Source organism: Bufo gargarizans, chromosome 9 (assembly GCF_014858855.1).
Source record: "Bufo gargarizans isolate SCDJY-AF-19 chromosome 9, ASM1485885v1, whole genome shotgun sequence".
Classification (NCBI taxonomy): Eukaryota; Metazoa; Chordata; class Amphibia; order Anura; family Bufonidae; genus Bufo; species Bufo gargarizans.
The window spans coordinates 78,025,026-78,051,813 of NC_058088.1; the positions used below are offsets into that span (position 1 = coordinate 78,025,026).

The 26,788-nt window shown below is 42.3% G+C and overlaps 1 protein-coding gene and 1 non-coding gene across 4 annotated transcripts in view; one reads left to right on the plus strand and one right to left on the minus strand.

Moving 5' to 3' along the window:
* Nucleotides 1-9,620, plus strand: part of PASD1 (PAS domain containing repressor 1) — a 203,567-nt gene extending 193,947 nt beyond the window's left edge. For all 3 annotated transcript variants that reach the window (XM_044305835.1, XM_044305832.1, XM_044305833.1), the window contains exons 18-21: nucleotides 49-243; nucleotides 895-1,379; nucleotides 4,086-4,290; nucleotides 7,607-9,620. In XM_044305835.1, the coding sequence (XP_044161770.1) occupies nucleotides 49-243; nucleotides 895-1,379; nucleotides 4,086-4,290; nucleotides 7,607-7,762 (1,041 nt within the window). In that variant the 3' untranslated portion in view covers nucleotides 7,763-9,620. The remainder of the gene's footprint in view (nucleotides 1-48; nucleotides 244-894; nucleotides 1,380-4,085; nucleotides 4,291-7,606) is intronic.
* A 2,589-nt stretch (nucleotides 9,621-12,209) lies between these two features.
* Nucleotides 12,210-12,342, minus strand: LOC122919984. The gene has a single exon (XR_006386862.1). It is a non-coding gene; the product is annotated as a small nucleolar RNA SNORA64/SNORA10 family (small nucleolar RNA).
* Between the last annotated feature and the right edge of the window lie 14,446 nt (nucleotides 12,343-26,788).

Below are 26,788 nucleotides of genomic sequence, written 5' to 3' on the forward strand. Positions count from 1 at the left end.
AATGGCTACGTGGGTAGATGAACATCATTTTTTTGTCTTTTTGTGAAGATGTTTATGCAGCAACCAGTCCCAATGGGATTTAATAATGTACAACAGCCTGATTCCAGGAGGGTGTCACGCCAGTCCGGAGTAGTGGCTAGGCAAGGCCTGGAAATGGGGAAGAAGTCTCAGGCGATGATGAGTTCCAAGCGTTTTTGTGGATCTCAGATAACCTCCGCTCATCAGTATGTTACATCAAATCAGGTAAGTGATTTTTCATTGCTTCATCGTTTTTGTAAATTGTCCAAAAACTTTATTTACGATGGGAAAACGTACTCAACTCTGCACAGTCATGGATTTCATAAATATAAATTTGATGACAGATGCCCTTTAAACTGGCTGACCTGTTACATGTGCGCTTGGCAGCTGAAGACATCTGTGTTGGTCCCATGTTCATATGTGCCCTCATTACTGAGAAAAATGATGCTTTCATATATGCAAATGAGCCTCTAGGAGCAATGGGGGCGTTACCTTTACTCCTAGAGGCTCCATTCTCTGCAACTGCCGCGCCCTCTGCACTTTAATCGACAGGTTCCGGTAGTGAAAATGTCATCAGGCTTGACCCTCAAAGAGCAGAGGGTGCAGCAGTTGCAGAGAGACCGGAGCCTCTAGGTGTAATAACAACGCCCCCGTTGCTCCTAGAGGCTCATTTGCATATATAAAAGGTTCTCTCAGCAATGAGGGCACATGTGAATATGGGACCAACACAGATGTCTTAGCTGCCAAGCGCACATGCAACAGGTCATAGGTACAAATCTGCTGACCATTAAATAAAATAAACTAAACCAGGAATGGATACAATGCTGCTTTTAGCCTCATTAACTGCTGCCCATTTTTCTTTTTCATAAATGACAGACTGCAGCTCACCAGCAAACTCAGCAACAACCGCACACGCAGCAAATACAACCACAGGCACCTCAACACCAGCATCCACCAGTGCCACAGCATCAGCAGATACAGCAAGCGCCACAGCACCAGAGTCAGAAATTACACCAACAGGCGGCGCAACACCAGCATCAGCAAGTGCAACAAGCACAACAGCAACTGCAGCACCAGCAGCAAATGCAGCAGCTACAGCAGCATCACCAACAGCAGCTGCAGAAGCAACAGCACCAGCAGCAGATACAGAGGCATCAGCGGATGATGAGAGGAAACCAGACACAACAGGCAGCCGTGTTACAGACTCATAGCAACATTGTGATGCCCCTATGCTATAATAACACTATGATGTTCCCACAAATTCACCCCCCCGCCGCCGCCACCGCTGCTTCATCTCGGATTTCAACAGACACTGTGGACAGATCCCAAACATCTGATTTCAGTCAAGACAGGCATTTGAGGTACATAGAGTTTCTTTATTATGTAGTGTCTGGGCTTTTCAAGTTACAGTATGTTTGTAGCTCAGCCACGTTATAATTCACATCGTATAAATGACTGGACAACTCCGCATTCACTTCATGCAGTACTTGGGTTGCCAGAACAATTAGTGACACAAGGAATCAAACTTCACCTATCTGCATGTATTCTGCAGAGCTTAAAGGGAACCTGTCACATTGAACATGGTGCTTGAGCTGCAATCTGCTTATTATAGAGCAGGAGGAGCTGAGCAGATTGATATATAGTTTTATGAGAAAAGATTGAGTAAAACTTGTAATTTATACATTTATATTCCTGCTCATTCTGAGCTATGAAGTCCAGGAGGCGGTCCTATCAGTGATTGACAGCCTTCCCTCTATGACTGTGTATACAGAGATAGCTGTCAATCACCGATAGGACCGCCTCCGCCCAGGATTTGCAGGAAAGTAAGTGAATAAATTACAGGTTTTACAGAATCTTTTCCCATAAAACTATATATTAATCTGCTCAGCTCCTCCTGCTCTATAACATGCTGCCTGTAGCTTACATTGCATTGTCATGATGACAGGTTCCCTTTAAAATGTAACCAATGGCAAAAACAAACAAAAACAACTGAAAGAAACACTTACACTGGGTTCACATCTGCGTCCTGGATTCCGTTATGGCTTTCCGTTATAACATGGTTATAACGGAATCCACAAGGCAGAAGTCAAAACAGAAGCCTTTAAGAGACATTCTGTTTTGATCCGTCTTCATAGAAGTCTATGGGAATCATAACGGATCCGTCTGGTTCCCGTTTTGCAAGACGGAAAACAAAGTCCTGTCGACAGGACTTTTTTCTCCGTTCTGCATGACGGAAACGGGACGAATCCGTTATGATTTCCATAGACTTCTATTAAGACGGAATGCCTTTTTAAAGGCTTCCATTTTGCATTCCGTCATAATGCAAGTCTATGGGCAGTATAACGGATCCGTCCTTCCGTCTTACGGATTCTGTTAATTTCCGTTAAAACCATGTCATAAGGGAAAGCCATAACGGAATCCAGAACGCAGATGTCAACCCACCCTTACCTGCATAGGGAATACTGTTTATCTTTGGATGTACCTCAGGACAAGATAATATATACATAGATTTGGCTAGTGGTGAAGAAATCCATGTCATTGCTATCAATAATGTTATTTGTTTGCGTTGTTATTAACTTATATCTTAAAGGAGTTTTTTCAAGATATTTTTACTGACAGAGGACCCTCGCCGATCAGCTGTTTTTAAAAAAGGCACCAGTGCTCGCAATAGCACCACAGCCTTCTCTCAGCTCACCCAGCACAGCGCCATACATTGTATAGTGGCTGTGCCTGGTATTGCAGCTCAGCCCTATTCACTTCTATGAGGCTAAGCTGCGCCTAGACAATGTGACCAGTGACAGTGACGTCACATGACCTAGGGAAAGCTGCAAGAAGGCCACAAAGCTACTGCAAATGCCAGTGCCTTCTCGAACATCTGACCGCCGGGGGTCTCAGGTGTGGGACCCCAACCTACCGATGACCTATCCCAGTGATGGGCAAACTGCAGCTCTCCAGCTGTTGTAAAACTACAAATCCCATCATGCCCTGCTGTAGGCTGATAGCTGTAGGCAGTCTGGGCATACTGGGAGTCGTAGTTTTACAACAGCTGGAGAGCCACAGTTTGCCCATCACTGATATGCAGATGATAGGTCATCAATTAAAATACAGTATCTCATAAAACCCTTTTAAATAATCAGAAAACAAAGCAGCTCTAAATAGGTCAGTGTATCACAGTGTCTATCTGCATGTCCCCATCCACTAAGCTTCAAGGGCGTCTTGCAGAAGATTTATAAGTACCAGTGCGTAGGCTAGATTCACAACAGTGACGGAAATTGCGGCACAAGACCCATCACAGATTCCGGCAAAGGGAAACAAAATACCATTGGATGCAGCCTGGCAGAATGCCAGTATCCATGCCATCCACGAAAACCCAACGGAGCCCATAATAAGCAATGAGATCCACCGGGCACCGGTATATGTCTGGAATATGCCATATTCAGGTATTCCAGTATTCGCATCCTGCGCCGGACAGACTAACTGAATTGTGAATTTAGGAGGATACCTAAAAAGAAGTGCTGGCAAGTGCTTCCGGTCTTGTTAGAAAACCCCGTCCAGCTCCTGTCCCATTTACCATGATTGACAGTTCCAGCCTTTTTTTCACATAACCGATATCCACATCTGCCATTTGTGCCTGGCGCTTGTGCAGTGAACTTCTTCACGTTAGAAGTAAGAATGTTAGAAATAAACAGCGAGTTAACAAATAAGGCTTATCTGCATAAGGCCTCATGCACACGACCGTATGTATTTTTCTGTCTGCAAAAAACTGATCCGCAAAAATTACGGATGACGTCCGTGTGCATTCCATATTTTGCGGAACAGAACAGCTGGCCCCTAATAGAACAGTCCTATCCGTGTCCGTAATGCAGACAATAATAGGACATGTTCTATTTTTTTGCGGAACAGAGACACGGACATACGGAAATGGAATGCACACGGTGTAACTTCCGTTATTTTTTAAATGAATGGTATACGGTCCGCAAAAAACGGAACAGACACAGAAAGAAAATACATTCGTGTGCATGAGGCCTAAATATTATGTTTTTGTGACATGCTTTTTTGTATGACAGGTTTGTCCAAGACCAACAAATGCGGCCGCCATCACTGCAGATGCAGCCAATCACATGTAGCACAGTGATTGCAGCGTCCCCGGCTCCGGCATACACCCCTTCTGTTATGATCCCTCCAGCCGGCTTTACCACCCAGCAGACCCATGCTGCCGTCCACCTACACCATTGTCAGCAGCCCGTCCAACCACAGCATCTTTATCTTCAGGTAATGTCCAGGTCATGTAGCAAGTGAAGGTGACGTGCCAATAAGGATAAAGGGGGTGTTTCGTGTCAGGATATCAACCATAAACAGACATTGTAGGTGCCTATTGGGTTGTCACCTTCTTTTTCTGTTTTGGATCCTTGTTCATTTGCTTGGGCTTCTTTGTGACATGTGATATATACAGGAAGGACACCACATTAAAGGGGTTCTCCAGGGCTTTACCTAAATTCTGTGTTTTAGATAACCTGTGGAAGGAAGCTTACCCTTTGGTCGCACTGCAGATTCCGCAATCTTGGTTGTGATCACATGACTGGTTGCGGGCTCTTCCCCTGAGGTCCCACCCGGATGTGCTCTTGTGTCTTCCTGTTCAGCTGCATGATGTACAGGAAAAAGCAGGAGCACAACCAGTCGGGACTTCAGCAGATGACCATGCAACCAGTTGGGTGGTCACGTGATCAGAGCTGAGATCACTGAATCGGCAGTACGTCAGAAGGGTAAGTACCGCTGAAACTGGTCGGCTGAAAAGCAAAAAGGATCAAACAAAACTGCCTTTGCTTTCATTATCATATGCTGAAACCGCGGGGTATCTAGGATTTTATGATGGTGCTCAACTTGAAAGAAGTCCATACATTAAACCAACCGACGGGAAAGGTGGCATCAGCCTTCCTTCCATTCAATTAAGTCTACTTTCACACTCACGTTTTGGCTTTCCGTTTGTGAGATCCGTTCAGGGCTCTCACAAGAGGTTCAAAACGGATCAGTTTTGCCCTAATGCATTCTGGATGGAAAAGGATCCGCTCAGAATGCATCAGTTTGCCCCCGTTCAGCCTCCATTCCGCTCTGGAGGCGGACACCAAAATGCTGCTTGCAGAGTCTTGTGTGTCCGTCTGACGAAACTGAGCTAAATGGATTCATTCTGGCACACAATGTAAGTCAATGGGGACGAATCCGTTTTCTATGACACAATCTGGCACAATAGAAAACGGATCTGTCCTCCATTGACTTTCAGTGGTGTTCAAGACGGATCCGTCTTGGCTATGTTACAGATAATACAAACGGATCCGTTCTGAACGGATGCAGACTGTTGTATTATCTGAACGGATCCGTCTGTGCAGAACCATGACGGATCCGCACCAAATGCGAGTGTGAAAGTAGCCTAAGACATTAACAGTACAAGGGAAGAGCGAGTACACGAGGGCATCCAGAGAGTGGCGAGTGCCACTATTCTACTTTTAATCCTGCTGGATGGCTTTATGTTGAAACTCTTTTCTTTCCTTGGGTTACATGAAACAGAGTTTAGATAAAGCCCAAGAGAACCCCTTTATAGCGTCTCTCCGGTCTCCAGCAACCTCTCCTAGAACGTGAGCAGGGCTGATGGCTCCACTTGCAGAGCTGCCTAGGGAAGTGAGGGGACACTAGATGGTAATGATGTGATCCGGCTTACAACATCTCATCATGGCTGAGCAGCCTGAAAACTCCCCAATATACAAGACGTGGACAAAATTGTTGGTACCCTTTGGTCAATGAAAGAAAAAGTCACAATGGTCACAGAAATAACTTTAATCTGACAAAAGTAATAATAAATTAAAATTCTATAAATGTTAACCAATGAAAGTCAGACATTGTTTTTCAACCATGCTTCAACAGAATTATGTAAAAAAATAAACTCATGAAACAGGCATGGACAAAAATGATGGTACCCCTAGAAAACACAGAACATAATGTGACCAAAGGGACATGTTAATTCAAGGTGTGTCCACTAATTAGCATCACAGGTGTCTACAACCTTGTAATCAGCCATTGGGCCTATATATATGGCTCCAGGTAATCACTGTGTTGTTTGGTGATATGGTGTGTACCACACTCGACATGGACCAGAGGAAGCAAAGGAAAGAGCTGTCTCAAGAGATCAGAAAGAAAATTATAGACAAGCATGTTAAAGGTAAAGGCTATAAGACCATCTCCAAGCAACTAGATGTTCCTGTGAGTACAGTTGCACATATTATTCATAAGTTTAAGATCCATGGGACTGTAGCCAACCTCCCTGGACGTGGCCGCAGGAGGAAAATTGATGACAAATCTAAGAGACGGATAATCCGAATGGTAACAAAAGAGCCTAGAAAGACTTCTAAAGAGATTCAAGGTGAACTTCATGCTCAAGGAACATCAGTGTCAGATCGCACCATCCGTCGTTGTTTGAGCCAAAGTGGACTACATGGGAGACGACCAAGGAGGACACCATTGTTGAAAACGAATCATAAAAAAGCAAGACTGGAATATGCCAAACTACATGTTGACAAGCCACAAAGCTTCTGGGAGAATGTCCTGTGGACAGATGAGACAAAAATCGAAGTTTTTGCCAAGGCACATCAGCTGTATGTTCACAGACGAAAAAATGAAGCATATCAAGAAAAGAACACTGTCCCTACTGTGAAACATGGAGGAGGCTCTGTTATGTTCTGGGGCTGCTTTGCTGCGTCTGGCACAGGGTGTCTTGAATCTGTGCAGGGTACAATGAAATCTCAAGACTATCAAGGAATTCTAGAGAGAAATGTACTAGCCAGTGTCAGAAAGCTTGGTCTCAGTCGCAGGTCATGGGTCTTGCAACAGGACAATGACCCAAAACACACCGCTAAAAACACCCAAGAATGGCTAAGAGGAAAAAATTGGACTATTCTAAAGTGGCCTTCTATGAGCCCTGACCTCAATCCTATTGAGCATCTTTGGAAGGAGCTGAAACATGCAGTCTGGAAAAGGCACCCTTCAAACCGGACACAACTGGAGCAGTTTGCTCATGAGGAGTGGGCCAAAATACCTGCTGAGAGGTGCAGATGTCTCATTGACAGTTACAGGAAGCGTTTGATTGCAGTGATTGCCTCAAAAGGTTGCGCAACAAAATATTAAGTTAGGGGTACCATCATTTTTGTCCATGCCTGTTTCATGAGTTTATTTTTTTACATAATTCTGTTGAAGCATGGTTGAAAAACAATGTCTGACTTTCATTGGTTAACATTTATAGAATTTTAATTTATTATTACTTTTGTCAGATTAAAGTTATTTCTGTGACCATTGTGACTTTTTCTTTCATTGACCAAAGGGTACCAACAATTTTGTCCACGTCTGTATAGTATATGCAAGTGCCAGAGCTCAGTGTCTTGTGAGCGCCCCCCCCAGGCAGTTCTGCAAGTGAAGGCAGCCAGTCCTGCCCATATCCTAGGACAGGTTGCTGGGGGCCATATAAGTCATTCCATAGAACCTTCTCAAGGGTGACTAAGTGTTAACATGTCTCATATTTTTGACTGCTCCCATTGTGTTTCAGATGCAGAGTCCAGAATCAATGCCATCCGGCCAGTCTCAGCGTATGTTTCAGCAGCCTCACATCCCTCAGCAGAATGCCATGGGCTATTTTTTGCATCCGCAACAACAAAATCAATCCGGTAATATATCTGACTTACCGGAGTTGCCGCTCCCATGACACTAGAGGATGGAGAATAGGACCTCAGGCATTATACTTGTGCACCATGTGCAACAGTAGTAGAAGGGTCTGATGGGCCCAGAATCCTTCTCTCTGTAGCGTGCCCAGTCCACCGAAGACTGTGCTAAGGGCGGAGAAGGAGACATGTTCACTGAAGACGGGCAATGTAACAATCGGGTCGAAAAACTACAAACCCATACATATTCTTATAGGTTCCCAGCTGCCTCCATGAAGAACCAAGAGTTCTGATGTTACCTATACACCAAAGTGTATGTCAGGGGCTCTCTTGTTGGTTTGCCAAAGCATACCCAATAAGTGACTATGAACTCTATTATGAACACCTATGCCCAGCAAACTATATAGCCATAAAGATAGAGGTTTTGGAAAGCATAACATGTTCCAGAAGAGTGCTTTGTGGGTCATGATGGCAGTGTATGGTTCAGATAACCTCAGGCACTATTTTTATGTGCCTTGGATGTTACATTACGTAGCTGCATCTTTATACACTTTATGAAGAAATTCAGCGATTTATGCTAATATAGTGATATTCTGTATGTCCTTTATCATTCGAGAGTTTCATGCCAAAGTGTTCTACATACAGTTATATCAGAAGAGTACCAAGAGAAGTGCCCAACAGATATCAGACTGGTCATAACGCTCCAGCCTGGTGCTGGTTGCCTGAAATGTCCATCCACAGATGGAGCAGAAGCGACTTTGTCTTGAATTCACCAACACCAGGCAGTGAATGACAGCGCTGTTCCCGTAGGCTTACAGAAGATGCAAATCCCTTAACCACACTTCCACCACAGGTCTTCACAAACATCAGTCGGAAAGTAGCAGCAGTCGCCAAAGAGTTCCTAGAAGTTACCGCAGATGCATTAAACAATATTTCAGGTAGCACGGCCGCTCTTCTTCTGGCTAAGTTGCATAAGATTTGCTGATTTTCGGGTCTTTCACAGAGTCCTCAAGTTTTTGTTTCATTTTGGGGTTATCAGGAAGCTATTGGGGCCTTCAACCCTCCTGATTGGAGTCACCAAAAACCCTACACCACAGAAACTAAGCCTGAAGAATGGCCTATCAGCTGTCAAAATGTCGCCTAAAGGGGTTATCCCATGACTTATGTAAAAAATGCTCATATAGTACATGATCATTTCTTTCTAGGGGCCCTTTTACACAGGCCGATGATCTGGCAGATTATCGGGTATAAAGCAGATGTTCCTAATAACTGCCTGATCGTCAGCGGAGATGAGAGCTACATTCACCTGTTTCCCGGGCCAATTATCATCTTCAATAACCTGCCAGATCATCAATCTGTGTAAAAGGACCCTTGCAAAGCTACAACCAGCCCTGTAACGTACATGGATCCAGAGATCGCCCCATTCATTGCTCCAATTGCTTTTTATTCCATGCTGGCAGCTCAGGGGGCGTCTCTTTTCTCAGGGGACGTGTCCTTTCTGCTGCAGCTCTCACAGCTTCTAACAGTGGATAGGGCTGGTGGTAGTTAAAGGATGGTACTGAGCACGTGCGGACAGAGATATGAGGAAAGAACAAACAGCACGTGACTCTCTACAAATACATTTTATAATTTTTAATTATATCCATTTACAAAAGTATTCAGATCCACGTGTTGGTTTGAAAAATATTGATTATTTTCATGGGACAACTCCTTTAGTACGTTGGCAGTTAGTAGGGATGAGCGAACTTCATATTTTGAAGTTTGTGTTCGGGTTGGGGTACGTATATGCTGACTTGTGTTATGGATTCCATTACCACGGACCATAACGCAATTCTATAACGGAATGCCTTTAGAGGCATTCCGCTATTCATTCCGTCATAATAGAAGTCTATGGCCTGCAAAACGGATCCGTCCCATTTCCGTTATGCAGGGGAGGACTTTCCTGCATAACTGAAACAGAGAGGATACACTTCTATTATGACGGAATAAATAACGGAATGTCTCTAAAGGCATTCCGTCATCGAATTGCGTTATGGTTCGTGGTAACGGAATCCATAACGCAATTCAGCTTATACCCGAACCTGAACTCGAACTTCAAAATATGAAGTTCTCTCATCCCTAGAAGCTACTTTTACTTTTCGACTGATGTTTGACTACAGCAGAATGTCATTCAGCCCTGATATATATATATATATGTATTAAAACGGGCACACGTATTTTCCATGATGCCGTCATGTTTGGAATTACTTGCACTGTAATTCAGATCGATGCTGCATGCTTGCGATCGTTTATCGGCAGGTCTGCATCATTTATTTTATACGTGCCCATATATCGTTAGGATAGATGGTCAAATAAGAATGTACAGATTTATGAATTATATTTGTTATATATATAAATATATATTTATTGCATTGGTATTCTTAAATCTATATTTTTCATTGTCTCCAAGTAAATGCTCCACAATGTTCGCTAGTGCCTCCTATAGAAAACACGTAATACCTGCCCAGCTGCTCGTTCTGCCATGGTCTGTTACGGCTTGTCCTGCTAATGTATATGACTACTGACGTGCGCACGGATTGTAGCGCGGGCAGCTTGGGAGACGTAATTCAGACCTACCAGCTAATAGACCCAGGTGCACATCTGGGCACAACATCGCACAAATCGTCCCGCTGAGCAGCGCGCTCACGAACACCTGACCTTGGCAGATTGTAAATTCACCTTTATGTTGTATTTTATTATGTCTGATCTATTATCTACCTGTTATTTATGTGACTTGTATATTAAGTAAATGCCCAGATACTGTATTTATTCTATTGGAATGTATCGAATGAAAACAATAGGAAACCAAAATGCTGCTTTCATATAACCCTGCAAAAGAAGTGTATGCAGGTCAGACCCCCTTCTTTCCAGCAATAAAATGCATGACGGCTATTTCATAGAGATCTAAAGGGGGTCGTCTAGGATTAGAAAACATGAATGCTTTCTTTCAGAAACAGTGTCACACCTGTCCGCAGGTTGTGTGTGGTATTGCAGCCCAGAAACAATTTTGCTTCAATAGAGCTACGGCATGCAAACAACCCATGGACAGGAGTGGCACTTTTAAAATAAATAATACATAAAGCAGCCATGTTTTTCTAATCCTGGATAACTCCTTTAATAGGGTTCTCTCACGAAATATAGGAATCCCCTGTTCACAATTTCTAAAGTAGGGTCTACTAATATGGCCAGTCCAGTCCTACAGCCAGAAAGTAATCGGAGTAGTTCAGGGATCTTATAAAGGGCACACAGTCCAAATGATGGCACACATTTGACTTAGCATTTAGTAGCACATAATAGAGAACAATCATAATAAAAGCTGAAGACCAAAATGGGGTCGGAGTGGCAGATTAAAAAGTTATGTATTCATTTTGAGCAAAAAATATTTTTTAATAGGTATTTATAAAAAAATGTTGAGCCTCTTTCTCTGTACAGACTTGAGATTCTCTAGTAGCAGGCTCTGTATTTTTTACTGTGTTCCATCAGGCAGCTCAGCTGACGGCTTCTTATCTCAGACCCTATAAACGCTGATTATAGCTCAGTTCTTAACTTACTGATAAGAATGTGGCTTGAATCAGTGTTTATGACCTTTTAGTAATTTGGAGATAAGGATTCTTAGATGACAAAGTAAAAGTGAATGTACGATTCACACAGTTAGGCGGTTAACCCTTTGTGACAGAACGGCTGCATATTTTTAAATAAAGACCAACTGAAAAAAATATTTTTAGTCCAAAATGAGTAAAATGTAATCATTAATAAAATTGCACGGTGTGCATAGCCTTTAAGGGTACTGGAGGATTACACTGGAAAAAGCCTGGTTACATTTTTATAGGCTGGACATGCATGACTACATCTCTTCAGTATGTTTTAGGTCTACAATAGTTTGTACAGCGGAACAGATTATTTTTTCATGTTATTGCAATCGGTCATTTAATAGGGTTATCCAGGATTAGAAAAACTTGGCTACTTTCTTTGAAAAACTGCACTACTCCCCTCTCGTCCTATGTCAAATATTGCAACTCAGCTCCACTGGGGGAGCAGAGCTGTAATACCGCACACAACCTGTGGACAGGGGTGGTGCTGTTTTTGGAAGAAAGCAGCCATGTTTTTCTAATCCTGGACAACCCCTTTAACATCATACGTAAGAGTGAACTTCATGTTGTGAAAAGTGAGGACAAATGATTAGTCTACTTGGTTAACATACAGCATGGCTAGGCTATGTGCATACTTAGGTGCGCCGTGCCTGCTGTGGATAATTAATAGGGTGACTCAATAGCGCAACTTACTGGGCTATTCCCCACAGTAACAGGGGACACCCTGCATGTCTAGTATGCAGCATCTTCTAAGTCATTTGCATGTATCTTAAAAGTGGTGTTCTCACCAACTGAAATATTTTACTAACCAATCGAGCGTTTAGACCTCATTCACATGACCGTATCCAGTCTGCGGTCCATGTATTTTCACAGATCCGCAAAACACGGATCCGCATTTTATTTGCAGACCCGTTGTATTTTGCAGACATGTTCTATTTTAGATACAGATACAGAAAGTACACGGACGATCTGTGTGCTTTCCGCATCCAAAAGTCCCTTTTGCAAAAAGTTAGAAAATTGTCCCATACTTGTCTTCAAAATGCAGACTGATTGAAGTCAATGGGTCTGCTAAAAAAATGCAGATGCAACACGGACCGCATCTGTATTTTGCGGATCTGCAATTTGCAGACCACAAAACGGATACGGACGCATGCATGAGGCCTTATTGTATGTTGATAAGCTAGGTTTTAATGCGAATAATTGTGTGGGTATGGCTCATCTGCCAAAGTCACAGATCTAGTACAGGTATATGCCTTGGATAGCAACGGATTTTTTCACCAGTATTTAATCAATTGTGGTTGTATGTTTAGGGGTTGTGCATTATAAGTTGAGGTACTGCCCTTGTTGATCACTAAAACTGCGACCCTTGTTCCCCGTTTGAATGGGGCAGCAGACAAGCGTGCACGTCCTCTGCTCTGTTCAACTCTATAGGGCTAAAAGATAGCCAAGTACAAATGGAGAACACAAGCCCCCATTCTAGTGATTGGCAAGGGTCTGAGAGGTTGGACCCCCGACGATCACACACTTACTCTCTATCCTGTGGATAGGGAATATGTTTTTGGCATGGGACATACATTTATAATTTGATCCATTTGTGAACTTGTTGTGGCTGAAATTCTATTTCTATCAAACAATTAAAATGATCTTCGGTTTATTTTCATATTATATTATATTCTCATAGAAACTGAACATAAACCACGGCCATAAATATGTAACTTACTGTAGCCTTATAGGGTTGTCTGCTGACAACCTCTTGCCATAAAGCCTGTCCCAACCATTAGCTAAAGCCATGAGCATCATCCCAAACGGCTCCCCACTACTTGTTTTTTCTTATTTTAATGGGTGCCATGAGATGATTTTAAAGAAAATCCTTTTAATTTGCTAGTTGGCGGCACGCAATGTAAGTTTATGGGCAGTCAGAGTCCTGAGAATGCTGCCCTGGGCTACACGACATGTGCCAGCGCTTGGCGGTGATTCAGTGCAGCCCATTATGGTCAATTTACTAACACTGAGCAGTACAATACCTGCTGCTCAATGAAACCCTGGTGTGGACCAGTGGACAAGTTTTTAACGTCCCTCTAAGGACCATATGAACAGACAGCAAGGCAGAAAGAGAACCCAATTATATCAAAATATGCATTTAAAGGGGTTGTCCGGGTTCTTCACCCAGGCAGCCCCTCTGAGTGGAGCATCTCATGCTCCGATGCTCTCCCTTGCGTTGCATTGCACAAGACAAAGGGCTGTTTTGTTTGTTATATTTTTACACTGCTACGCGGAGGCTTCCACCTAGCAGTGTTCCCAGTGATGTCACCTACACTAATGGGTGGGCTTTAGCGCTACCGTAGCCTGTTTTACAGGCTAGGGCAGAGATAAAGCCCATCCATTTGTCCAGTGGCGTCACCGAGCTCATTGCTAGGCTGAAGCCTCCACCTAGCATTCCCATGGTGAGACCCGATACATCACTGGATCTGCTGAAGAAGCCTTTGCCCTGCGCGATTCAGCGCAGGGCAAAGGAGAGCTCTGGAGCATGAAATGCTCCGATACTCCACTCAGAGGGGCTCCCTGAGTGAACAAGCCGATATGTCCAGGTTCAGCTCTGAACCCGAACAACCCCTTTAACACTCAGTGTAATTAATTACCTTGAAGAGAATGTCACCCAGTGACCTCCCCACATAGGTGTGGTTCGCCTGATTCAAACCTTATTTTTCTTTAGTTAATCTGAGACTCTGTTCATGAGTAATGATGTTTTTTGTTAATATGCATATTAGGCCTTTCGTGCAGTAAGGGCGTCACCATTGCTCTTTTTGTACCCAAGCTCTGTTCTTTTCTGTGCCCAGCTCCTCACTGGTTGCTTTGATTGACCACACCGGGCAGTAGCAAAGTCAGCAGGGAGAAAGGAGAGGAGCTTGGGTGCAACAAGAACCATGGTGACACTCTCATTGCACCAAAGCCCTAATTTGCATATTAAGAAAAAGTATCAGAACTCAGGAACGGAGCCTCGGATCAACAAAAGAAAAACTGCGTTTAATCAGGGGAACCAAAGCTATGCAACCAGTTTGAGAAGAAGGTCCCCGGATGACAGACTCTCTTTTTCATGCCAGATCCACTTTTGACGTTGGCTCAACACAACTTTCGAAAATGGCATGTGTGTTTTCAGCCTGAAGTTGGGTAAAACGATTAGAACTATTTTGATGTTTTTAAGCAGTCTATACGTGTACTGTAAATGTCAGCCGACCCAGATGACCATCTAATGTGTCTGGGTGCCTCCCGCCAGACGTCAGGGGAGATGAGGATTGCGCAGTTGGATTTGAGCTGCCTGATATTTTTGTTCTCAGTGAGGTAAACTGCTGTCTAAGGTATCTAAAAGCTGCTTTCCCCATTCACATGCATGCTCGGCTGATCCAATTGGGGATGTGTATGGAGGGACTGGGAGAGAAAGCTATGTGTCGATGAGCATTTGGTCAACAGATGTTTCATATGTATGACTAGCCTTACAAGGTCAATGTTTCCGTCCATAGACCTCGTTTACCATGTAAGCGAGTTCTTAAATATGTCTACATCATTGTGAGAGACACTCTTGCTTGTTTGTTAATTTGTGAGTACATTTACAATCGACTATAGTCACTTGTATATAAACTCCCACATAACAGTCCTAAAGTTTTTAGATGACCATACATTTTAGACAGCCATTGGCCAAACGCTATTCCTCCTGACTCTACCTGCATCCAAGCTCAGTTCGGCCAAGCATGCATTTTTCTTTATGGGGAGAATGCCTCTACTAGATAACTCTAGCGGCAGCTAATCTTCTCCAGAACAAGAAAATCGGCATGTCGTAATCCAACTTGCCCGATCCTTAATCTTGCCCATTGGGGGGAGCCCATAACATAATATGGTTGGCCAGCCCTGTCGAACCTGGCAGTTTTGAACGCTATTACTTAGAACTTGGCACTGTGGTGAAGACATTATAATTTTTTACTCAGTTTTAGTTTTTTAGCTGCCATCTGGTTAAGGCCTCTAGCACACGACCGTATGTATTTTGTGGTCTGCAAAAAATATGGATGACATCCGTGTGCATTCTGTATTTTGCGGAACGGAACAGCTGGCCCCTAATAGAACAGTACTAGCCTTGCCCGTAATGTTCTATTTTTTTTGCGGAACGGAAATACGGAAACGGAATGCACACTGAGTTCCTTCCGTTTTTTTTTGCAGACTCATTGAAATGAATGGTCCCGTATACAGTCCACAAAAAAATGGAACGGAAACGGAAAAGACGTTCGTGTGCAAGAGGCCTTACAGTGTATTAATTTACAACCGTATTCACATTTTTCCGATATTACTGCCATAGCTATACATATTCTCCTATATTTTCTTTGTTGCTTTAAAGGAGGTGACATTAGTAAATTTTAGTATAATTTGTCCTAATTCTTGTATATTCAGCAGAGAAGAAATCCAGTTGCCTGCTGCGTCCTCGTTCGGCTGCTTCTTCAAGCTTGTCCAGTGCTCTTGGTGGAAATGCTTTCACTAGTGACCAGAGTGACTCTGATAATATTGGATTAGACAACTGATTTGAACGTATCTCCGTAATATATAATAATAAACCTAAATAATTACAACCTACATTAATCAGAAAGTGCAACCCTATAAAAAAAAAATTACAGTTTGATGCAGAACCTGTTAAAATATGTTCAAGAAACACGTTTTTAAAGAATATAGCTTATAGTAACTCGCATTAGGGGGGACAATCTTTTTCTTAGCAGCCAGGTTAGGGGGGCTTTAGCAGGTCTCCTGCACAGTCCAGTTCATTGGATAGTGACCGTTGTCTGACAAGGGGGCAGCACGTAAGATGTGGCCGAGCTTTTTCATTCATTGTAAATATTGGGATGTATATTTCAGTTTTCACCCATTCTTCATCCACACCCCCTCATCCCCTTTAAAGATGTACTGTATTTATTTATAATTTATGAACTGTAAGTCAAAAAGTTGAATGGCGTGACCGTCGCCAGGGTGCTTTTCCCCTTTGTATGCAGCTTTGAGCTGTTCATCTATGTCAGATGAGATAGACTGGTTGATATGGAGTCACTGCTTACAGCTGGCCATTCACATTCAGTAGCTGTCCGTTCAGCTGACGGCTATCTCTCCCGTCTCCCTCCCGATTACCCCATACATATACACATCCAACGCACCAGAATGTATCTGTGTATGCTATGGGGAGAGAGAAGAAAGCCTCTGCCAGACAGTTCTGGCGGTGGCTTCTCTCTCCAGAGAACAATATAAATTTTTCCCAATACTCCATCTGTCGATGGAGAGTCGGAGGCTCCCCACACACATTATTGTGTCAGCCGAACCCGACGTTCTCGGTGGGTTTGGTCAACAAACGTATAATACGTTATGGCCAGCTTTAAATTACAGAGGTATTCAAGATCATGGATGACTTGGGAGCAAGCTGCACTTTTCTCATAAAATATCCCCACATTTGCAATTTCCATAAGTTTTTGGTAAACCCGGTATAAATATGTTTTGGTTATTTTTGCAAAAAAAACAAACAAATAAAGCAACAAAACCACCACATGTATACACATTGTTAGGTCCTATACTAAAGGTCTTAGTATTGCTTCTTACAGGAGTCGTATACTTAGAACCAAGGATGGGATACTATCGTGTTGAGTAAGGGCTCTTTCACACGAGCGGATCCCGTGCGGGTAATCTGCTGCGTGAAAGAGTGACAAGTCCTGTTCCGGACAGCAGAGACACGGAGCAGTAACATGATTGATCCTGCTCTGTGCCTCTGTGATCTTTTTACTACAAAATCACGGTGACAACTTTATCTCACTGTGATTTTGTAGTAAAAAGGTCATAGAGAGGCACAGAGCAGGATCAATCATGTTACTGCTCCGTGTCTCTGCTGTCCGGAACGGGACTTGGCTCTCTTCCACACAGCGGATTACCCGCACGGCATCCACTTGTGTGAAAGAGCCCTAAGGAATGCTGGTACTAAAGCATTCATTTCAATGGGTATGTGCGTGTTTGTTTTTCACGCATCAGTTCTGCGCTGCGTAAAAAACGCAGCATGTTCTATATTCTGCATTTTTCACGCAGCCCTGGCCCCATAGAAGTGAATGGGGATTCAGTGAAAAACGCATTGCATCCGGAAGCAAGTGCGCATCAAAACGCATTGCACCCGTGCGGAAAAACTGGACAACTGAAAGCAATTGCAGACAAAACTGACTGAACTTGCTTGCGAAATGGTGCGAGTCACTGAACGCATCCGGACCTAATCCGTCACGTTCGTGTGAAAGGGGCCTTACTTGAGTGGGAGCAGCGCTGTAGTAAGCAGTTTCGTCCACTACACAATGGAAGCCGCTAGGTGGTTCTGGCACTGGAGCTACTGCACAACAGCTGATTGGCGGGGTGCTGGACCCCCCCCCCACGGTCTGATACTGATGGCCGATCCTGAGCATAGGACATCAGTATAAAAATAATTGAAAACCCCTTTAAGGGTTCATGCACATGACCGTATTCGTTTTGTGGTCCGCAAATCATACCGGCTGTCTGCATCCAGCATTTTACTCACGTTCCGTCCTATGTTAGAAATGCCTATTAGGACATTTCCTTTTTTGTGGGGACTGGGCATACAGATGCGGACAGCAAACCGCATCTCTCTGCATTATTTGCGGCCCCATTGAAAATTAGGATCTGATGATTAGATGCGGACCAAAAATAGGGTCCTGTGCATGAGCCCGAAGACAAACATTTTGTGCAGAGTATCCATTGTGTAAAATAGTGTAGTAATTTAACATTTCACAGTGTTATAAAAGTCTGAGGTCCATATTTGTCGGGTTCACGGGTTTATTTAAATTAGCTGATTTATTGCAGAAAATCCCGTGGTTGAAGTCAGTTCCATTCATATGAATGTGCGGCATGTAAACAGATCTCTGCAAACCGCATTCAGAGGAGACAGGTGCAGAAATTTCTGCGGTGTGTGAATTTGCCCTTATGGTCCAAAGTGCTGACTACATCAACTCTGGAACAAAAATCTACTTATTAACAACGTATCACTGATACATTTAATATAGGAATTAAAGGGGTATGGATACCATAGTTGGTTGTACTACGATGTTTGTGTAGCTCCCAATCAGTGCTGTGGTAGTTAGGGAAAAAGCAGAGCACAGTCGGCCCAGATGTTCCCATAACTCCAGTTACCCCCAGGCCGGCGCTTATTCTGGTTATTCCCATTTCAGCCATGAATGGCTGAGATAGGAATACCCCTTTAACAGTTTATAAACTTAATATTCACATTTACTATAAACCTTCTGTTTACAGTTCCTGTATATTAAATGTCCCAATTGCTGGTGTCCCCATTTTTTATTTTATTTTTGGTGTTTTTTTTTCATGTAAACTTGTGACTGGCACTTAAAGGGTTAAACACAGCCTTGCACTTTTGACTTTGTGTAAATAAAGATTCGCTTGTTGTATTATTGCAATGTACATATTGTAAATGTTCCATGTACAAATATTGAGTCAAATATTGAAATTAGTTTATTTTATATGATGTCAAATAGAGGCGTTTATAAATGTTCCTATTGATATAATTTTGTAATGAAACGTGTCTTACAAAAGGACAGGCTGGTAGATTTATTTTCTGGTCTTGGAAAAAGCTTTCTTGTTTGAGCCTGTTGCAACGTGAAAAAAAAAGCTTTAATAGAGTGCATAAAATATTTTGAAAAAGATAAAAAAATAAAAGACTACTTTCAAAACCTCTGGAACCTGGCTGATATTATTTGTCTGCTTAACCTGGCCGCAAATACCGGAGCCCTGACACATTTCAGACCCACATTTATCCACATATACCGCTACATAAATATCTACAACTTCAACTTTTCAGTGTCTCTTATCCCAATGGAAATTTTCAAATTTAATTAAAGGGGTTGTGCGGTGGTTAAATATTCATGACCTGAACTCAAGATAGGTCATCAATATCAGATCGTCAGGGCTCCCACTCCTGGCACCCCCACCAATCAGCTTGTGCGAACGCCGCTTCCTCTTCAAGAATACCTGCGCATCGTCTTGCTTGTAGAGACGGCGCAGAGACAATACACAGAGAATCTTAAAGAGGATGCAGTGCTCACACAAGTGCCGCCTCCTCTTCAAACAGCCGATCGGCGGGGGTGCCAGGACCAGGAGTGGGAGCCCTGCCGATCTGATATTGATAACCTTGAATACCTTGATAATCTTGAATTTAGGTCATTAATATTTAACCACTGCACAACCCCTTTAAGAGTCCATTCGCACGTCCATTGTTTCTTTCCTGATCTGTTCCGTTTTTTGCGGATCTGTACCCATTAATTTTCAATGGGTCCTGAAAAAAATCGGACAGCACAATGTCTGATTTTTTTTCAGGACCCATTGAAAATGAACGGGTACAGATCTGGTCCGCAAAAAACGGAACAGATCAGGAAAGAAACAACGGACGTGTGGATGGACCCTAATGCTGATTATTTGGAGTTTTACTTTTTATGTTTTGAAACTTTTTCTTTTCAGTCCCATTAGGGGATTTGAACATGGTTTGATGTGACCATTCTATAATACACTGTATTACTTCAGCATTGCAGTGTATTATACCTGTCAGTGGTATACTGACAGGCAGGGTGGCAATTATTAGGCACCTGCAGCTCCTATACCAACCACAAGTACCCAGCGGTCGTGTCAGGGTGGCTGGCATGACAGAGGAAGCTACCTCAGTTTGTCTAGCCATTTAAATGCCACTGTCCCTATTGACTGCAGGGGTTGTCAGCAGGAGCTCAGCAGTCTAATATAACTGCGGGTCTCACGGGTGCATGGTCATAGGTTGGGAAAGAGTTTACCGCAAAGATATGGGTACACAGCTTAACGAAAACCCGGACGGATTCATTATGCAGGCCACAGACTTCTATTATGACGGAATGAATAACGGAATTGCGTTATGGTCTGTGGTAACGGAATCCATAATGCAATTCAGTAAATACCACAACATGAACCCGCACACGAACTTCAAAATATATAATTTGGTCATCCCAAGTGGTTAGTGATGCATCTGGAAAGCTGTCCGTGAAGGATCCTTGTTGGGTCCGTGTGTCCGTTTTTTGCTGTCCGTGTGCCATATGTGTTTCTCTGACACTGCACAGCAGAAAAATTATTTTCAAAGCATCCCTTCCTAGTGATCCGTGAAACACATGCAACAGAGATGGCATCCGTGTCATATCAGTGGTTTTCACGGACCCATAAACTATAATGGGCAAGATGGATCCATGAACACGGACAAAATAGAGCATGCATCCGTGCTAAAAATACGGCCCAACAGACAGTGCTAAAACAGATGTGTAAATACACACATTAAGGCCTCATGCACACGACCGTTGTTATGTTCCGTTCCGCAAAATGGGGTTCAGTTGTTCCGTGATCCATCTGAAAGTCAATAGGTCCGCAGAAAATCACGGAAAACGGCACAACGGACACGGAATAAAACAACGGTCATGTGCATGAGGCCTAAAATGAATGGGGATGTGTGCTGTCTGTGGAGAACAAGTACAGCACACATCAATGGAACACTGACGTGAATGAGTAGGGGAGAGTTCACATCACCATTTCATGTCCTGTTCTTCTGATCCGTCAAAAAAACAGAAAGAAAAAAAAAGGAAAAAAAAAAAAAAAGGATCCTGTGCATCAATAATGGGCCGTTTTTTTAAGACAGAAAAAAGTACAGTATGCAATACTTTTTTTTTCCCCCCTCTAAAAAAATTGATCTCAGATGAAAATGGCTCAAATGGATGCCAAATGTGCAAGAGGATCGTTTTTTCGGATCAGAAGAATAGAAAGTAAAACTGAGATGTGGAATCTCCCTAAAGAGTATAGATGCCAGAATTGCTGTTTTTTTGCTTATCTGCCACCCAAAAATATGGGATAAAAAACAAAATGTTGTATGTATCCCAAAATCCCTCACACAGCTCCATACAAATAAAAAAAATATATATATGGGTCTTGGGAGGCACGATGCATTTTTTTTTTTATTGTTTTATTTTGCAATAGTAAAACTTAAAAAAACGATATGGCGCTGCCCACATGGGTATATAAAAGGTGATTGTTTTTTCATTTAATCCTTGGAGTGCTGCCTTTTTTGATATTACATATATATATATATCCAGAAAATGGACGGCACTCCGGTAAAATGAAATAGTGATTCCTTTATTCAACCATCTCTCTCTCTCTATATATATATATGTGAGCATCTCAAAATTTACAATGAAAAAATTGCCTGATTACTAAGGTGCCAAACAGGCTGGTCAGTACAGGAATACTCCAAACAAAAGGTATTTATACACAAGGATTTTCTCTTTGGTGGTGTTTGAATTCCTGAGCAGTACACCCTTCACTAGGCATATCATGGTGTGTAAGTTTTGCTTGATGCCTTATTGTCCCTTTAAGAACACATACATTTTTGGGGGGCAGGGGGAGCTTTTAGATATAATAAAAAGCAAGTTGGTCGGCACTCCTAGTCGCTGTGGGTGGTGCTTAGTGGTATGTAGAGTCAAATGGAGTAAACCACGGTACTTAATAGTATATAATAGTGAAGATTCTTCATTCCATCCAAAAATAACAAGAAGCCATTGGCCAACATTTCGGTCTAACCTAGACCTTGTTCAGGGCCATAATGTCGGCTGTCAGAACATTCTAAGGAGGACGCCATCCTGCTTAGAATGTTCTGACAGCCGACTTTATGGCCGTGGAACAAGGTCTAGGTTAGATCGAAACGTTGGCCAATGGCTTCTTGTTATTTTTGGATGGAATAAAGAATCTTCACTATTATATACTACAATTGAGTACCGTGGTTTACTACATTCGGGGTTTCTAGATATAAACTTTCTATTTTATGCCACAGCAGCGGTGTCCCCCTTGCGTTACGTGCCCATGTCATAGGGCAAAACCTGTCAAAATATATTTGCTTGTCCCTATTTAAAGGGGTCTTCCAAGATTTTTTAAAATTTGTCAGGGATCAGAGGCCAGTGTACAGAAAGAAGTTCCTTATTTTAAAAATGTTCCAGCGCTCCCACGCCAATGCTGCCAGCTGGGTCAGCCTGTGCTTCGGTAACCGCTGCAGTCACATGTCATTCATGGACTACTGAGGCCTGTGACTGGTTGCAGAGGTCACATAAACAATGAATGTGTCGTCATCACTACAGGCACAATGGGGACTGGAGTGGTAGCACTGCAATGGAAGGTAATTTTTTTTATTTTACATAGTCTCCTTCTCCCGGACAAATTTTAAACAATGTTAGTGAACACCTTTAAAGGGGTATTCCAGTTACAGGTTATCCCCTATGCACAGAATGGGGGGACCTACTGTACATGGATTGAGCAGCTGGTCAAAAATGCGTGCCACAGCTCCATTCATTTCTGTGGGAGCGCTTTGGGGAACTCAGCTATAAGATGCTTAGGTGATAAATGACTGAAGAAAGATTGAAACAGGAAAACAGAAAACATTCTGAAACTAAGACTTTATTAAGCATAACAATTACATTAGTCTGTTGCAGATATATATATATATATATATATATATATATATTTATTTATATGAAATAGAAAGTGCAAATGCTGAAATAAAAAGAAACAATGCAGCACATGTAAAGCTGTGACTTGAGGTCCGCTCTGGTATATGAAGCCTCGGAGTATGGTCCCATCTTTTTGCACAATTTCCACTATGGTCACACATGGTTTGCTTCCTATCAAAGAAAATCTTCAGCCTCCCCCTCCCTAGGAGTAATTTTGTCAGTTGCTTCCTAGTCTAAATTCATGTCAATTTCATCTTTCAATTTTTACACAGTAAAACTCAGCACAAAGGCACAGGGAAGTAGCCACTCCATTGAAGCGCAGGACATGGGAGGTCATAGTTGAATCTCTACTGATAAGACACTTATAACCTATCCTTTGGCTATTAGTCATTTTGGGGCAACTTCTTTAAGCACATGGACAGTGGTGACCTTGTTGGTTGTTGTTTCAAGTGCAGAATTTTGAATAAAGGAAAATAAAGATTAAAGTATTTTATTAAATTTCAAAAGGAATGGAGTATAATACAAAGGAAAACTGAGTGATTCCCTTTTTACTTAATGTAGTATTTCCTTTTTTGAATCCAACAGGTCCTTAAAAAAATATAATACAAAATATTAAAACCTGTAATATAAAGTTGTTTTTTCCCCCCCTATTTTCACTAGTGTTAATAAATTCCCTGCAGGAGAACCCATTTACACCATGTAGCCATTAAACACATTTAAAGAAAGGCCGTACGTTTGTTAAAATTTGCCATATAACAGACTGTTAATTTGCCAGCATGTACTATATTAAAAAACAAAACAACCCCCCCCCCCAGCAAATTCAACTCTGTTACTAAGAGGTGTATAAAACCAGGGCCTGAGCATGACTGCTTCACTGTATTCTTTGCATACCGGTGACTGCGGATCATTACTTTCTGGTCCCACTGGCTGTGGTGGGTCACTGCTGCCACAAGTCATTGGCAAAGAGGCCATTTCTCAGTACTTCCTGTACGGGACAAGGAAGAAGAGACCAGCAGGGACCCAGCAGGCATTTAAAAAAAGAGCAGTGGGGGATGAAAATTGATTTTTTTTTTCTTTTTAACCCACTCAGAGACCTTTCCAAAAAATGTTACCCGACTGGACAACCCCTTTAACAAATTAATCAACACACTATTGGACCTAAAAACAACATGATGTTAAAAGGTGGAGATTCACTTTAAGGGTGACATATAAATGTGTGTGCGTTATAACCTTGATTTATTGAATGCTCACCATAGGGAGGATAATGTAAGCAGGGCAGTAACAAGACAAACATTTCCACTGCATTCATACTAGTTCTCTGGCTTATATTTTTGCATATTTGTGAAGTACTGTAATTCAGCTCTTGAACTGCTGAGTGGCTTGAGGGACCACAGCACGCACATGAGAAGACTGAAGCAGCTTTGAAAGATTCAAGTTACCAATAAAATGAGAACTGTATCCCAATGAAAGTTCCCAATAGTGAAGAAAGAAAGGATCAGAAGAGGTGCTAAAGAGATCTCGAAAGAGTCATTTCATCCACTATCTGAAGACTACACAGAAGAGCATCTCCAAATCATCCTAGAGCAGGACTCATTAGAACGACAACCAACATGAAAATAGCTTTAGGTTCCTTACATTTTCTAATCTCTGATCCCTGTAGGCTCTTATTTGGTGTACACATGTTAATGTATGGCAATAAAATATGAAATTTAACTCTACAAATCAGAATTTATTTATTTTTAGTATGAGACCTATCCTTATAATTCTCTTCAGATGAATTTCTTGCCCAGACAGAAATACACACTTTTTAATGGATGTCCTACCTTGGTTCCACCTTCTAACTTTCAATGATTGTGTCACATGCATGGATAGAGTATTATTTGCAGCAATGTATTAAATTAAGCATTCAGAATTGCCTTTGTATAGCTGAGAGCCCTTAAAGGCGTTGTCCAGATTTTCAGACTTCTTTTTAACTGCCTAACCCAGCCTGCTATACCAGTTGAAAAGAAAATGATCCTCACCTGCTCCCTGATGCTCCTTTTCCAGCTCCCTGGCTCCCTTTAAAGTTAGTCCGGTCCGTACAGATGGGTGGGTCACATGCGCCACTGCAGCCAATGATTGTCCTCAATGGAGATGTATCCATAAACGGTACGTGACCGACCCAGCTGTGGTGTACTACTTGGGGACAGGCCAGTTATTGGCTGCAGCGGCGCACATGACCTTGACCACCTGGAAGTTTACACTAGAGGGACCGGAAGACCGCTTAATGGAACTAAAGAGCTGTAACTATGCAATTATGATTTTTTTCAACAGGTAAAACACGGTAGGGTTGACAAAAAAAAAAGTCCTCAAAGCTGGACAACCCATTGAAAGGCCATGGACACCTTTGGTGACATGTTTATATCTTAAATGTATGTAGTTTTGCCTGAAAAGCAATTATGCATTAATGGGGCAGATTTAACGGTGCACAGTTTTTACTACAACTCAAAAATGTCCTTAGGTAAAAAAGATGTGTATTCATTGTAATAAAAATGTCCCTTAAAGGAGTCCATAGGCTAAACTCTGAAGCGCAGCACTATGCTATGATGAGTTTTATTAGCAACCAAAGACATATAAATATCTATCAGGAGTGGGTCTGTTTGAATTGTACATGGCCAGCATTCTAGTTCCATGCTGTAGGACTACGGTCCCAACATGTATAGCAGCAAAGAAATCAGGTCACAATCAGAATTTGTGAGAATTCGCTCTCTTGCTGGTATTAGGCTATTTTCACACTAGCGCTTACATTTTCCAGTATTGAGATCCATCAAAGGATCTCAATACCATCAAAAAACGCTTCCGTTTTACCCCCATTCATTGTAATGGGGTCAAAACTGAACTAAACAGAATGGAATGCTTCAAAATGCATTCTGTCTGCTTGGTTGTGTCCCCATACCGGACAGAAAACTGCAGCAAGCAGCGGTTTTCTCAGTCATGGCGTGTGGAGCAAAATGGCATGACCCACAATGCAAGTCAATGGGGATGGATCCATTTTCTCAGACACAATAGATAACGGATCCGTCCCCCATTGACTTTCAATAGAGTTTATGACGGATCCGTCATTGCTATGTTAAGGATAATACAACCGGATCCGTTCATAACAGATGCAGATGGGTGTATCAGTAACAGAAGTGTTTTTGCTGATTCCTGCTGGATCAGGCAAAAACGCAACTATGAAAGTAGCCTTATTAAGAACTCAGTTGTTCATTCTGATGGCAGCCCAAATGCGAGCTCAGTTTCACAAAAAGCAGATATAAAGATGCTGTGCCTAAATTTACTTTCACTGTTATATACACTGGAATCCATTAAAAAGTGTGGTGTGTGTGTGTGTGTGTGTGTGTGTGTGTGTGTGTGTATGTATGTGTATATATATATATATATATATATATATATATATATATATATATATATATATATATATATATATATATATATATATCCAGAAAAATGGGCGGCACTCCAAAGAAAAGAACAAGTGAACCTTTATTCACCCAGGTGGTGCAACGCTTCGGCTCTGCACTAGAACCTTTGAAAAAGGTTCTAGTGCAGAGCCGAAACGTTGCACCACCTGGGTGAATAAAGGTTCACTTGTTCTTTTCTTTGTAGTGCCGCCCATTTTTCTGGACTATACATTGGGGTAAGAAGCCTATTTCCCTGGAGACGTGCACCCTAGTTTTATTGGATTGTGTTCCAGTGCCGCCATTTTTTCTTGGTATATATATAGATATAGATATAGATATATAGTGACACAGTGAAGGGTTGTGTCTGGCCTCTAGGAGCAATGGGGTGTTGCCGTTACACCTAGAGGCTCTGCTCTCTC